The sequence below is a fragment of the Lutjanus erythropterus genome, chromosome 14, assembly GCF_056507025.1.
Source record: "Lutjanus erythropterus isolate fLutEry1 chromosome 14, fLutEry1.hap2, whole genome shotgun sequence".
In the NCBI taxonomy this organism is placed as follows: Eukaryota; Metazoa; Chordata; class Actinopteri; order Lutjaniformes; family Lutjanidae; genus Lutjanus; species Lutjanus erythropterus.
In genome coordinates, this window is record NC_139330.1 from 4,767,158 (window position 1) to 4,782,268 (window position 15,111).

Below are 15,111 nucleotides of genomic sequence, written 5' to 3' on the forward strand. Positions count from 1 at the left end.
GCTGAATTTGAGTTAACTGTTGTGATTGCAACATTGCAGCATCCCGAAGGGACTGAACTATTGTATTTTCACCAAAATGAATTAATTGATGGGTACAATGCTGCAGCAATGTTATGCTTTCAGTTTCAGTCGGAAAAGGAAAGGAAACACTTTGCACATCTATTAGACAAGACAGGTGTGTTGAACAGAGTGGACCAAAAAAGTTGCAAACGGACTCTTGCACACTGTCTAACTTACAATATGTCATTTATTTGCAACAGTGTGTGGGAGTCCTTTTGCAAAAGTTTCAGTTGGAATAAACACATTCAGTAAATATGAATCTAAGGGAACTTTAGCATGACAGCAACAGTTGAAGGTAAACATTTCTGATGTTTTGTGTATTTCCTGAACAAAATGACTGAAAAGCCATTGAGAAGTTATAGATTGTGCTTTTGTGGAAGGCTTTCCTGAGGGTTGGCAGCCTTAACAAAAGAAAGTGATTGCACCCACACAGTGTTATTTATTGATGTACCTGTGCAGCCTGAATGTCAGCAGAAATGCTTTTAAACACAAGGACAAAGAAAAACATGAAGGTTACAAAAAATGTTAAACTCTATATTCACAAAGAAACCTGTGATACAATATTTCCTGTAAATGGAAATTAATCAGACAGATTATGATACAAACTTCCATTTGAATCACAATCTGTGTCCCTGGAAAGCTGCTACTCAGAACATTTCTGTACAATAAGTACAGAAAAGATATTCATAAATACAACCAACATGTGTTGATGATTCATTTACATGGTAATGAAATGTTTCTCTGTGTGTGAAAATGTATAATAGCTGTTCAACAATGTCCTTGTTTGTACTTTTAGCCCTAAAGGGAATACTTGTTTGGTTGTGGTGTAAATGACGGGTGAATGCAGCTTTTCCTTGTAAGAATGCAAATGCTACACAGCCAGTTTCTCAGGAGACCCAGTGAGAGCTGATCATGCAGCGTGAAGAATGCAAAGTGTCACTAATATGAATTCATGAATGCATGTGTTTCATTCATTTACAAGCAATACCTTGGAAAGTAAGGGGGAGGAAATGGAGGAAGACTCACCACACCTCCAATTTCTTCTTCCTGCCAATTGTCTGGGTTGCTTTCTTACATTTACATGGAAATCAGAAGTGCTTGTTTTCTCCATACAGCTGTGTCCCCACAGCACCAACCTCATGTTTCAGGCACATCCAAAGTAATATGAAAGTGTCTAATTCTAATTCTACACTCCAAAATCCAAAATACATATTTGTCGCTTTCTAGTCATATTTATTCATATAGATTGTTTTGGTGCTGTACAATAAAACAGCAAAAAAGCAGTAGAAATAACATAACCCCAATGCAAAAATAAACAAATAGGAACAGAAAACATGTAGAATACAAAAGAATAAAAAGTGAGATATAAAACCTTAAGGACCGTTAAAAGCTTGAGAAAATGTAGGTCTTAAGTTTTCCCTTGAAGGTCAACAGAGGATGAATGCTTAATCAAAAATGATCGACTGTTTGATCAAGAGACAGCAGAGATCAGCTGGTCCCAGGAACAGATGTACTGGGGTTCCAGGTCGTCCAAAGCTTTAAAACAAATTAAAGAACCTCAAATTATGTCCTGGAAGCCAGTGGAGAGGCACCAGTACAGATATGATGCTGTCACTGGTACCAGTCAGTAGTCCAGCGGCAGCTTTCTGCACCAGCTGCAGATTTTAAAGTTGGTGGGTTTTGGAGATATCAGCTGTAGAGATGTCTGCTTTCTCTCCAAAATAATCAGACTAAACAGATATTTAGATTAGTGTTTCTCTGCAGGGGTGGTACCACCTGCAAGAGGGCACTGGAAGCAATATCTCTGAAAAGGGTGTGTTTAGTTGTTCTTGGGGCACGTTTGGCATTTAGCATCCAGGCATAAACTATAACACTATTCTAAAATGAGACACTTGTAGACAAATTAAGTCACAGCAACGCTATCAGCTGGTTTGATTTCAGTTGAGATGGGGGAGTTTACACCGCTGCAACTTATCCCTGATCTTTGGGCTGCTTCTTCTTGCTTTCCCAGGAACAAATCTTGGCTGAAACTTCTCTGCAACCCACAGTGAAGAAAGCAATTCGGCTCATTTCCTTCAGACGTTAAGATAAATAGGTCAGTAATATGGGGTAGCCTACATATCTTCTGCCTTTGTTCCAGCTGGCTCAGACTTTTTACTTGGCAAGCTGGTCTTTTTTTTTGCATCTTGTTTGGCATTTCTGATTGGCTGCTGTTTGTGATCAATAAAGAGACCTACATAAAATTTCTAATCATTGCATTTGCTTAAAAGTGATAAGCATTATTTCTCATGGCTTTTTAATTCTCTGGGAAAGTGATAATAATGATATTGATATTGTCCAGTTTTTGACATTTAATGATCATTTAATTTTTTAATCTTTAAGAGTTCTTAAGTTTGTGTCATCTCTTTGATAAATATCTGCATACAACACAAATGTGTCATTAGAGTAAATAAACCACTTTTGTCCCCTAAATAAATACAAAACAGGTAGGCAATGTGCATTATTGTCTCACTTTATGTAGATTTACCGCAATTCTTAATTCATCACAGCCTCTTTATGTCTGTGATTATCTTGATTTCTGTTGGTGTGAACTTTGTCCCTAAAGGGAGCAGGGGAGTGGCTTAGCGTCTCAAACAGGTTTATGGCTGCCTGTGAGCAAGTTTCGAGCCAGACCATTTTGCATGTCAAAACTGGAATCCACACCCTCCATCTGCACAGTCTGTCTGTCATGTTGAGACACCTCCTTGTCTTTGTTCCTTCCAGCTGGCAGACAGTAGCTCCTCCAAAACACTGACATGAGCTGAACAGACATAAATCTATGAGGGATATCCTGGGACAAGTCAAGAGGATTTTCACAGAGTTCACACTCTAAATGTAAGTTGCTGTTGTTGAGATGAGATAATGGTGTTGTGGCTATAGCTTGCTGTGCTTTTCAAACCTCTAAGAGGCATTCAACGAGAACCCTGGCTCTGTTAGAATACCAAACACTTCAGTTTATAATTGAATTCTCTGAACAGTTGGGGGTTTATATATGCTGTTTGTACAAGGCTGTGATGTGCAGTGCCGGTTATGATTAAACATACTGCCTTAATTTAACAGCTGCTCAATGCTTCTTTTATAGTTTGACATATCTATTTAAATAAGGCATGGCAGAGCCAATGCTGACCTCACAGGATCTCAATTCAAAATGTAAATATATTATTATCTACACAGCAGAGTCCATAAAAGTTGCCTGAAAAGAGAACTGAAAGCACAGCAGAACTCAGGGTGTTTTTTCTGTGGTGAAAGCTAAATTTTTCACCGGCAGTGAAACTTTCCTGAAAGTGAAACGCTCACACAAAGTTTCCCATATCAGGTTCTCAGTCATCCAGTGAATGTGTGTGACTCTCCTCTCTAGACAGTCAGATGTATCAGATATGACAGATAATTTATAATCTTACAAGTGAAATCTATAAATCTATAAAATGTATCCTATTTGTATTTGTGACTCCAAAGTCTGTTTGCTTTAGTGAGAGGATTTATAGTAAGATATAACAACTACACTACACTTTTGGATAAAGTATTTTAATGAAAATTATGGAATTAAATCTTAAAGCTACAACAAGGAACTTTTATATTTTGTTGATTTTTGAGGCTTCTGTGGAGAAATGCAACAAAAATTTAGGGTCAAAAATACAGTTATCTAAATAAAATTCTGCCTTCCTGCTTCTTTTTTAAATGGACAATGAACGGTCAGTGTTGCTCTGAGTTCATGACCAGCTTTACAAAAACAGCCACTCATCTCTTGCATGTGATGGTAACTTGTGTAAGTCATATAGAAGCATCAGTAATAAACTGGGACTGTTTCATAACCTCTTGAAACTCACTGTAGTCGCTTTAAAACAGGTTCAATCCTATTAGGTTTTCAAAAAAAAAGCTTTTGATTGGTAGAAAGGCAACATTTGGTCTACACATTAAGTTGAAAAGTCAGCTTTATATGTCAAGAGTTTGTGGAGAAGGTGGGAGATGATTTTGATTTATTTTATTCAAATCTGACTTTATTGCTCGGTCATGTAATAACTGAATATACTGAACTCAAACTAAACTATTTGCTTGTCCACAAACATGACACTAGTTGTGTTTTACTCCACCTTAACTTTGACTTTTCTGTACAGGTGCAACATATCATTTGCCCTGTGGACAGGCACTGCTTGTCATCCTTTCAATCATGACTGTGAACAGGTTCAACATCAAATTATGATGAGTCAGTTTTCATGATGTGGCTTGTTAGAAGCAACTCTCAGAGAAATAACAGGTACATTTGCACATGAGACTCTGTGTAATACTGTTAAAGACAGTCTTATCGGTGCAAATTAAACAAGAAATATGTAATATATTTGCTGTACTAAATTATAAAATGACCACAATATGTTATCAGAGATTGAGGAAACATGCTAAGTTGAAATACCTGCTTCTCCGACAAAAACACTACAGTCAGCATTTTCTCCTTTTCTCCTTTTCAATTCCAGGCTGGAGCTTCTGTTTTAATTGTCACGTCTATTCAAAATAAGTTAAAAGTTACAGTTAAATTAGTTTAGTTAAAACTAATGCCAAATGTTTGCAGAATGAGTCAGTGTCTGTATATGAGAATTGGTTAATAATCTTTTAGAAGGAGTAGATGGTTATAGGACTTAAAATTGAGCAAAATGTTAATGGAGTCTGGCAGACAGTCACTTAACTTAAACTCCAGTGTGTTTTTAGAGCAGTGAGCTTTTGTTTTCAGGATAAGAGGCTTAGTTTTACCTCCCAGACAACTAACAGACAATTTCTCCTTTAAGAGTGTGTATTAGTTTGTTTGAACTCAAAATATTGGAAAAAAACAGCCTCTTTATGACTGTGTATACAATCTCAATGTAAATAAACAGTGTGTCCTTTACAAAAAGTTACATTAAGTCATGTTTAGCTACTAAGAAACAAGCAAACAACCAATCAGCAAACTGCTAATTGACAAGTAGTTCCTGAATAACTTAGAATCAAGTGATTAATTAAGATTATTTGCCATTTATCAGCTGTTCAGAGTTAATCACCAATACATTAAAGAAAATAGTCAGGGCTTCTGTCTGATCTCAAGTAACTTCTCATCATCAACTATAAAGTCTGTGATTCAGTGTTACTCAGGAACAGCTAGTTAGCTATTCATTAATCAGCACATAGTTCCTGTTTTGGTTCTCAGGGATATGTCTTCTCAGGGACATGTTCACCTCACTGTAAAATATTACAGACAATAACACAGGTATAATTTATATATGACATTAAAACATTAAAAGTTGTACTTTAAAGGGACAGTTCACCCTGAAAAAAAAAAAAATCCTCTGGCCTGCAGTGCTGTTTATGAGTCTAAATTGTTTTTTTTTTTTAAATGAGTTTTGTAGATATCAGCCGTAGTGATGTCTGCCTTTCTCTCCAATATATTGGGACTAAATTGTACTTTGTATTTTTCATTCTTGTGTGTCCCTTCAATAAGTGGAGCCTTTAGTGTTTTAACAGCTTCTGAATATTTGCAAGCTGTTGCACTGTCACTGTATTGTATTGTAATTTAATGGTATTACGTCTTCTCTGTTGTAGTGACCACATGACCTTTCCATGTACTAAACAACACTTTGCTTCATTTAGCAGTAGCCAGTCTTGCAGCATTTTAAACCCTGTTATTATGTTTGTTGTTTGATCCTCTTACATTATATCATTGATTTCCATTATCTACAACAGGTCCAGCTGAATCAGCCTGGAGTGATGGAGTCTCCAGAGTTTTCCCTGCTGTCGTCCTTGAGGGGAGAGTTTAAATCAGAGGATTACATCCAGCCCCACTACAGGGAGTCCTACCGTCTGGCTATTGATCGCCTGGTGCACGGCGGCAGAGACAGTTACCAGGAGTTCCTCAAAGGAGAACGTATCGGGAGCTTCCTCTCAGAGGAAGAGCTTCTCTTCATTACTGAAAATGCAGAACAGCTCCCACCTGTGGATCATGCAGAGGAAATCAATGGTCCCCCGGACAGCCAATCATCATCAGGGACATACTGGCCCATCCACTCGGATGTGGATACGCCAGAATTGGACTTAGGGTGGCCAGAGGTCATGCATGAAAAACTGCAGACAAATATAGATCTACTCTTTCATCCAGCCAGACAAAACAGCCCCACCATCAAAGAGGTGATCCGGAAACGCATTCAGGAAGCCAGACAGGTAATCAAAACTGCCTGTCTTCAGACTGATATGAAAGCTTTATCTTAGAGTGGCAAATGATTCAGACACTCTGCTTCTCTGCAGAGTTTAATTTGTACCCTTCTAAAGTATGTCACAGCAAACACCTCAACCCCTCAAGGCAGTTGTACTAACCTTTCTTACTCTCAATTTTCTGTGGTAAGGAGTGTCTGCTGCGGTTTTTCTGAGGTCAGAATCTGGTTCAGCAGCTTGACATAATGAGAAGACAATGTGGGAACCACATATAACTCCATTATAGAGTCATATTTATTACACAACTCCTCAGTTAGATCTCTGATTGTGTCACAATGAATCATAAACTAGTTTTGTTGCTCAGAATTGTGGTTAATAGACAATTAGTATCCTGATGCCTTGTTGTACAACCCTGTTACTGCTGCACTGGCAGATAATTAAGCCTGCACACGTCACAAAAACCTGTTTTTACAGCTCACAAAAAGCTAATGACACTCTTTTCTCTTTTCAACCCATTCAATAAAAATTACATTAAAATTAATTTAGTGGCAGAGAAAAACGTCACAGGACACAACAACTGCGATGTTACAAATCTGTCAGAACAGCTATTTTGGATGAATAATATTCATTTCAATATATGCATTTGTTTGATGTCGCATACATGATTAATAGTGACTAACACTTATCATGGTTCATCTGAGGGACAGACACCTCCCACACAGGAATTTAAGGGGACGGAATATGTCTAAACAACATGCAACAGAGTCAGCATGAGTTCATTGGAGATCTATTTACATGCTCCTGAAACACACAATGTTGTTGCTTCACAGCTGTTCAGATACATCAACTCACCAAGCCTAAAGTGTAATTCAATAACAGAGAAAAGTATAATGAGTCTGTGTTCAATTCGGTGTGCATCTGATCCACCAACCAGCACTTATTTTAGTGAGAAGAGTTTTTGAAACAGTTTCTCTTTGTCTTCTCCCACTAAAATACTGCTGCTAACCAACAGAAGCTGGTAGAGCTGAGGCGACAAAATCCAAAATGTTAAGTTTGTATGGAAATGCTTTTCATCTTTATGAATTATATTGATGCCCAACTGACATGAAGACATATGATGGAGTTATGTGTATTTCCAGACACGCAAATAATTGTTATTATGTTGTATTTTGAAAATGGAGCTTTTCTTACTTTTTTAAAATATTTTCTGCGAACAGTGCAGAAAACTTCAGTTAACTCAAACTGGTAATATTTCTATTTTTTAACTACAGAAAATAAATCCTGTCACACATCCCCTTGCCTGGCTATGATCTTGCACCTCCACTTTTAACTATAACTAGGCACCCATGGGCATCACTTTGAGGTTTTTGTCTGTATCTAGCTGTCAGACTGTCAGTGAGTGTGTTCTTAAATAGGTCGTTCACAGGTCTTTTTAATCATGTTATTTTCACTCTGTCCTCGCAGGTCATTGCCATTGTAATGGACAAGTTCACCGATGTAGATATATTCAAAGAAGTTGTTGATGCCTCTATACGAGGAGTTCCGGTCTACATCCTTTTGGATGAGTTTCATTTGAAAGGTTTCCTCTCAATGGCTGAGAATCAAGATGTAAAAATTCAACAACTCAGGGTAAGTATCTGATTTAATGCCTCCATTTTATTCTCTCAATTTGATCGATTTTCATTGATTCTAACTTTACAGTTACACATTCTGCAAAGTAAGTTTGTTATTGTGGTACTTGATTTCTAATGAAGCATCTGGCAGCATAAGAAGTTTACATTTGTATTTGTATTTTAAGGGTGACAATCTAAACAACACTAATCGGAAAGAAAATAATGTGACCCATGGGAAATACAATTAGTTCTGAGTTATTGGGAAGATTGAGACCACTCACATATCTGTAAACATAAAGTTACAGTTAATATATATGTAGCAAGGCTCTGTCCAATAAAAATATCCACCTGCGCCCTGTGAAACTACAACCTGTCATTGTTATACTTATTTTTTTGTGCAGATTAAAGAGATATTATATAACCTCTTTGTCAGTGACTTTAAGAGGTGTTTTTGTAGCTTTTGAACAGAGCCAGATTAGCTGTTTCCCCATTTTCAGTATATATGCTGAGCTAAGCTAACCTGGTGAAGCTTAATATTTATAATAATAATATATTAATATTTAATATAATATTTTATGGCTAATGTAACTCCATTGACAAATACAGTTATTTTACGTCACAGATCATTGTAAAACACACATTCAAACTCAACAGAAACAAAATACAACTCACCAAAACAGTCTTTGTTGGTCTTTCCACTGTTCCAACAAGCATCACCTCTGGTATAGGCAACATAAACCCTTAATTCATTAAGTTAGAAGTGAAAATATTCTGCCTTCTAAGTATCTTCTAAGAATCTAGATAATGGCAGAGAAACACTGCATGCTTAAGTGTTGTGAAGGGACCTGAGGTGCTGCTCACTTCCATTTGGCACCCATGCTGATCAATTGGACTGAATAAACAGCGTCCTGCAGTGCAGAAATCCATCTCCGGCAATATTTTTTGGCATTTGATCTATTTTTTGGTGCTCAAGGAGCACACATTGATAATCTACTATAAACAATATAAATTATATGTGATAATAAGTATCAGATTTCAATAAATAATGAAATATGCATCCCATGATTTCCAACTCTTTTCATTTCTCTCCTCTCTCCCTGCTGTTCTCCTGGAGTTTCAGTGCCCCCGACTTTTTCTTTCACATGATGATGTGCCCTCCCCCTATATTTATTAGAAATAGTGCTGTTTGTGGTTGTATTTTTACCTACTTATTCCACAGATTTGTCAGCTGTGTGTACAGAATAGAAGAGAGATGAGCAGAGCAGGCAGGCAGGAGAGAAGGAGGGTCCGCCTTTTATCCAGGAACACGTAAAAAGCTCTACATTCATGAGGTTTTGATAAAGTTCATGTTTGATTAGAAAATAGCAGAAGAGCAGAATCATGTGTGGACCGGCACTGAGAAATGTGCTTCAGATGTGTTTATGTTGCTGCTCGCTCCAGAATTGACATATCACAGGTTTCTTTCTGCTGTTCCAACAATCACCCCTCTGGTTTGGTCCAAATAATCCTTCATTCATCCAGTTAAATGTGAAAAGAAAGAGCCCATATATCGCTCGCTTCACACCAGCAGTTTCACAGAGAGAGACTCACATGCACTAACATGCACGTGCAGCCAGACCGGCTACCAAAACAAAAAACAGAATGGCTCAGATTACAACACACACTCAGGGAGAGTGACTTCATTCTCTGTTCAGGATGCCATTATTCCACTACATCCTCACATAACAAATAGTTGTTTGCTGCTGTATTAACGTTCAGAATCTCATAAAAAACCTTTAACTATTCCTTGAAAAAGAGGAAGTCAACTTTTGTACGATTGTATTCAAAATCTAAAGCTACAAAAAAGATCTCATATTTTCTTGATTTTGGAGGTCCCTGTGGACAAAGGCAGTACAATTTTAATGTTAATAACCTCAAAATAAAATGACAAATCTACTGCCTTGTGTACAGAAACAGTCAATCTTCTTGCAAGTCAAGACAAGTCAACACTCTAAGGCAGCTAAGCTCTAAGTACAAGTCCTTTGTTTTCACTCAAATAGAATTTCTAAATCACATTTTTGCAGACATCTAAAGACAAATCACATCATTTTCCACACTTTGTTCAGCTGCAAAACAAAGGAAAAGCAACACCCTAATTACCAGTTGATCTCACTCATGTCTCACCTGTTGAAACTCAAACACTCCAATCATGTGTCAGAGCATGAAGGAGGCCCCAGGTGGGAAGGAAGAGTGAGAGCAGGAGGAGGAGGGGGAGGAAGAGGACAGCAAGCCTATCAATGACAATGACTGGAGCTAGATCATTACACCCCAGTAAAGTCTTAATTTTTTCTTATTATAGTGTTTCTTATTTCCTTTATCGGTGCAATTACTGTGAGTTTTGCCAAAATAGGGAACATTTGTGCCTCAGAACTCAATGAACCACACTGTAGTATCAACTATAAGTTTAAAGAATGACTGTGAAGCTGGGTGGTGAGATTAGCCTGATTGGAGCTCACAAATGTGGATATGCACAAATTGTGCATTGTATTCTATGCAGATACCATGGCTATGTGAACGCAATATTTATATATTTTCATAGTATTTTATTGCAGTGCAATACAGCAACAGTCTTTATGCTGTATGTAACATAAAATAAAACAAGAAGCTAAAACACATGGTTTTGAGAAGTTTGAGGAGTTTTGACAAAATGGTTAATTCTTTTCAGTTTTGTGTTTAGAGTTTTGAGAAATTTCGGTTTAGTTTCAGGAACTGTAAGGACTGTAAGGAGGCCATAAAGAGGCATCAGTGATAAGCCCGGACTGTTTCATAACCAGTTAAAATTCCTTGTAATACCTTTAAATGCAGTGTTTTTAATGTCCTACATTAAGGCCTTTTTCAAAACCTGGTTTCTCCTGTTTTTTTGGGTGGAGTCATAATTATATTTCTGGCAGAGGCTAAAGATGCAAACACACCTTTGAAATTCCAGTTAGTGTAGGAACATTTCACATGCTTATAACAACAACAACTGAAAAAAAAAGTCTCAGATGTTTATTTGACTGACATACTGTAAGTATTACCTTCTGATTTAAAATCCTCTCTGACATTTCCCTTTCATCGCCCTGACTGCAGAACATGAGGGTGCGCACTGTGAAAGGCCAGGGTTACCTCTGTCGATCAGGAGCTAAATTTCATGGGGCAATGGAGCAGAAGTTTCTTCTAGTCGACTGTCACACGGCAATTTATGGATCATACAGGTAAACAACACAACAATACAGGACAAGAGGAGCTGTGGTTGAGACCACTGAAGTGTAAAGTAAATGCACTGATGAAGCACAGAGCTACAATACGCTCTGTAAAATTGTTGTCATAATTTTTCGTTGATGCCCTTTGAAGCAGTTTGTGTACAAATGTAAGCACAAAACTTTACAAGAAAAATTGATTGTATTTTATTTTATAGTACACTAATAAGATATAACAAGCTGTACTCGTATCAAATTAGACAAAAAATGGAATAATATTAGACAGCATTAGACCCTTATCAGACTTTATTAGAGGGTAATTTTACATTACAACAAAGCGTCTGAGACACCTTCTTTGGCAAGTCTGTGCTGTCACCCATTGATAAAATATTCCTCTACCTCTATAATTAAAAAAATAATAAAAGTGAATGTCTTTACTTGGTAGATGTGGTTCACAAAGTGTTTTTAAATGGGGAAGTAGCAGATATGTGATTTCACTTTAGTTTACAGTACAGCTCTGTTGTAATGTTTCCCTAATTACCCTCTAATAAGTCTAATAAGGACAAGGCTGGATATTTCATATCATGGTTGATGGTGACAAATAATGTGCCCCAGCTAGAGCTACGACAACAAACTACAAAGTCTAAGACAACTTTTTTTTCTACCACTCTAACTTGTTCTCCTTCTGTATTGTCTGCCTGTTCTTCTGTTGCCTGTTGTTTGAACATACAGTATTTCTAGTCTTTGTCTAATTTGATAGAAAGTATGGCTTGTTATGTCTTATTAGGGTACTGTAAAATAAAGCATGACCAAATCTTTTTTTTAATTATTATGATTTTGCTTTGTGTCAGCAGTTCTTTGCCACAGCTGGATAACAAGTTCATTTTAACCCCAAATACTTTTTAAGAATGCTATATCACACATCAGTTTGGTTTCTCCACATTACATTAATAAATATTCATGTTTGGATGCTTGTTTTTAGCTTCACTTGGTCATTTGAGAAGATCCATCTGAGCATGGTGCAGGTCATCACAGGATTTCTGGTGAAGTCCTATGATGAGGAGTTCCGGACACTCTTCGCCCGGTCGACTGTGCCAGCTGAACTGTGCCCCCCAGAGGCTTTGTTCCAACGCAACGGGCCACATGTACGACAGATTTTGCCAAAATCTCATTCTGCCCCAAAAATTGAGCGAAGGGACCAGTTGAGACACACACTGGACACAGTCTACAGGAAGACCTGTGAGAGGAAACACAGCACGAGAGACCTTGAAGAGAAGCTCTTTGAGGAGGAACCCAACGAGCTTGGGCCCATGATTGAGAACGGGTATGCTGGTCAGAACCAGGTTCCCCAGTATCAGTCTAAAGAGACATTGAACTACTTGAAAAGGCACAGCTATGCTGGGGAGAGAGAAGATGGATACATGCCACAGAACATTAGGCCCAGAGCGAGCAACTGGAATATCTCTAGAGAAACAGGAAACATAACAAACCCCATGGACAATTATTTACACATGTCACCAATGCAAAGAGGTCAAAACCTGCGTCAGTCTTACAATGGCAATGACAAACAGATTATGTCCGTACAGCAGAACATGCCAACACTTGAGAATACATCCAAGTCATTCATGCGCACACTGAGGATTGAATCTTACCTCAAACACCCTGACATCCCATATGGAGAGTCTTGTGACTATTTAGACCAGTTTGAACCAATGGACAAAGCAAACTCCTTCATGCAGGGAAGAATGAGGTCTTCCCTTGTTTTCAGGTCCACCATTCCAGAGCAAATGGAGCCAAACAGACACAGTAACAACTCCTCCACTGGTTTAGGCTCCTCAGCAGCGACAAGCACTCCTTTGCACTACACATCCATGCAATGGAATCCAACAGGAGCAACTGAAAATAGAATGAGCAATGAAGAGTTCATGTTAAAGAGGCAGAGTCTGCAGATTTTGGATGACAATTGGAATAACACAGGCTATGTTCCAGGTAGAACCCCTTACCAGTCTCTGTACACAAGCTTTGGCAGAGCTAAAGGTGGGCAAATGATCACAAACCCTGACATCATGACAGACAACTGGCACAAAAGGCACAGCGTGGCAGATCCCAGATCGAACACTGAGTACACACGAGAATCCTCAGGTCACATGTATGGAACCTTTGGAAGGATGCAGGTAAACAGAAGCACGGCAGGGATCAATGCACAGAATGGAGGATATGTGTCCAATCTGAACGAAGATCAGAGATCTGTCTCTCATTATGATGTCAAGAGTATCACAGGCACAAACAGCCCTGGTACACCCATGTGGCAGGAACCACCGTCCAGGACTGTGTCTGCAGCAGTCCTCGATGCGAATAACAAGGATTTGACTGCTAAATCCAACAGGATGGAATCTCAGCATTTTCTAAAGAAGGGTTCCAATAAAATAAAATCCTTATTGAACATACCAGAGAAAAAAGAGGACTTGGTTGGATCAATGGAAACACCAAGTCTAGTGTCAAGCACAAGTACAGACACCATAACAGCTGAGGATGAGGACAGGCTATCAGATGGACGAGAAAATCTTGGCCAAAGAGCAACCAATCCTGTCAGGTCATCCTCAGAACACCAGAAGAAGCGACTAGAGGAAGACCATCTGAAATCTTCAAAACCTCGATTCAGAATCGATCCACCACAGATCTCTCTCCCCAAACCTACTGCACTGAAAAAACCCACAGTTCTTGACAAAAGCACGAGGCCTGGTCTAGACACAGGAAGCTGGAGCAAAGATCGGGGTGCAGACACTCGCCTTTACAGCAGATTTGAGCCTTTTGTCTCACTTGACAAGAAACACCCTTTGCGCACTTCACACAGCTTTGGAACCACACACTCTCAGGAGAAAAACCTACCTAAAGGTGAAGCAGCTCTTGAAAACAATCTCACCCGGGTTGCTCGAGGACACCATGAAAATAAGCTGGAGAAATTCTTTCATAGAATGGGAAATCTCATAAACAAGAACAAGTAGTGACATCTGTGTTAGCTATGGTTGGGTACTGTTCACCTCTGAACTGATACGATGCCAATATTGGTTCTTGGAACTCAGTACTTGCACCCGAAGGTACCTTTCCTGTGGTACTGTACTCTATCTGTGATAAGAAAAATGTATTTTCTGTTGTAAAAAAATAAGCCCAAACTTTGTTATTTATTTACAATATTTTAAACACCACATAGAATAAAATCCCTCCCTATCTTCCTCTCCCCTCCCAGACCTGTTCCTACAAACTGCAGACTGTCAGTCTGTTCCCAGGGCATTAAAAGCTCTGGCATACCTGCCAACATTTAGGTTTCAAAATACAGGAGTATTTTTCGGCAGGGGTTATCTCTGAGAAGTGCTGAAAACACCAGGCTGCTGCAGTATAACCATACAGACCTCTACACACATCAGACTGGGCCCTGTTTCCCAGAGCCTTCGTAGCACTACGTGCGTCGTAAGTTGTATTTTAAGGTCTCCCTTAAGGTCACGGGCTGTTTCCCAGAGTTGGGACAACTTTAAGGGAGACCTTAAAATACAACTTACGACGCACGTAGTACTACGAAGGCTCTGGGAAATGGGGCCCTGGTTGGTTTTTTGATATTCTGTTTTTTTTAATGAAGGAGACATCCAGTTACCTGGTCTCATCTCTTTTCCAACATTTTCTTTTTATCTTTGCAGCCAGTGGCTGAGTGTTGGCTAACGCTAGTAAAAATGCTAAGCCAGCCATGACTGTGAAAAACGCCTTGTTATCTCCAATAACAACTTATACAACAAGCTAATTAATTGCTCAGTGAAGTTGTTGATGCCTCAAATAAAGTTTTGTTTGGAGCGTTAAATTACACTGTTTAGACACTGGCTGCAGGCATGTTAACATTAGCTACAGCTGTTAAAGGAACTTGCTAGGAAAATGGTATACTCATTAGCTTTTAGATGAACTGTATTGTGTGTTTGGTTAGATGTGCTGCCCTTGCTAGCTGTGCATTTCACATTACATAT

The 15,111-nt window shown here is 38.6% G+C and overlaps 1 protein-coding gene across 1 annotated transcript; it reads left to right on the plus strand.

The window, feature by feature from the left end:
* Positions 1-2,778: 2,778 nt before the first annotated feature.
* On the plus strand, positions 2,779-14,634 carry sack1b (scaffolding CK1 anchoring protein B). The gene is made up of 5 exons (XM_084736558.1): positions 2,779-2,934; positions 5,806-6,279; positions 7,735-7,899; positions 10,992-11,116; positions 12,084-14,634. The coding sequence occupies exons 2-5, from the start codon at positions 5,830-5,832 to the stop codon at positions 14,104-14,106; spliced, it is 2,763 nt and encodes a 920-aa protein (XP_084592684.1). The 5' UTR covers positions 2,779-2,934; positions 5,806-5,829; the 3' UTR covers positions 14,107-14,634.
* The last annotated feature ends 477 nt before the right edge of the window (positions 14,635-15,111 follow it).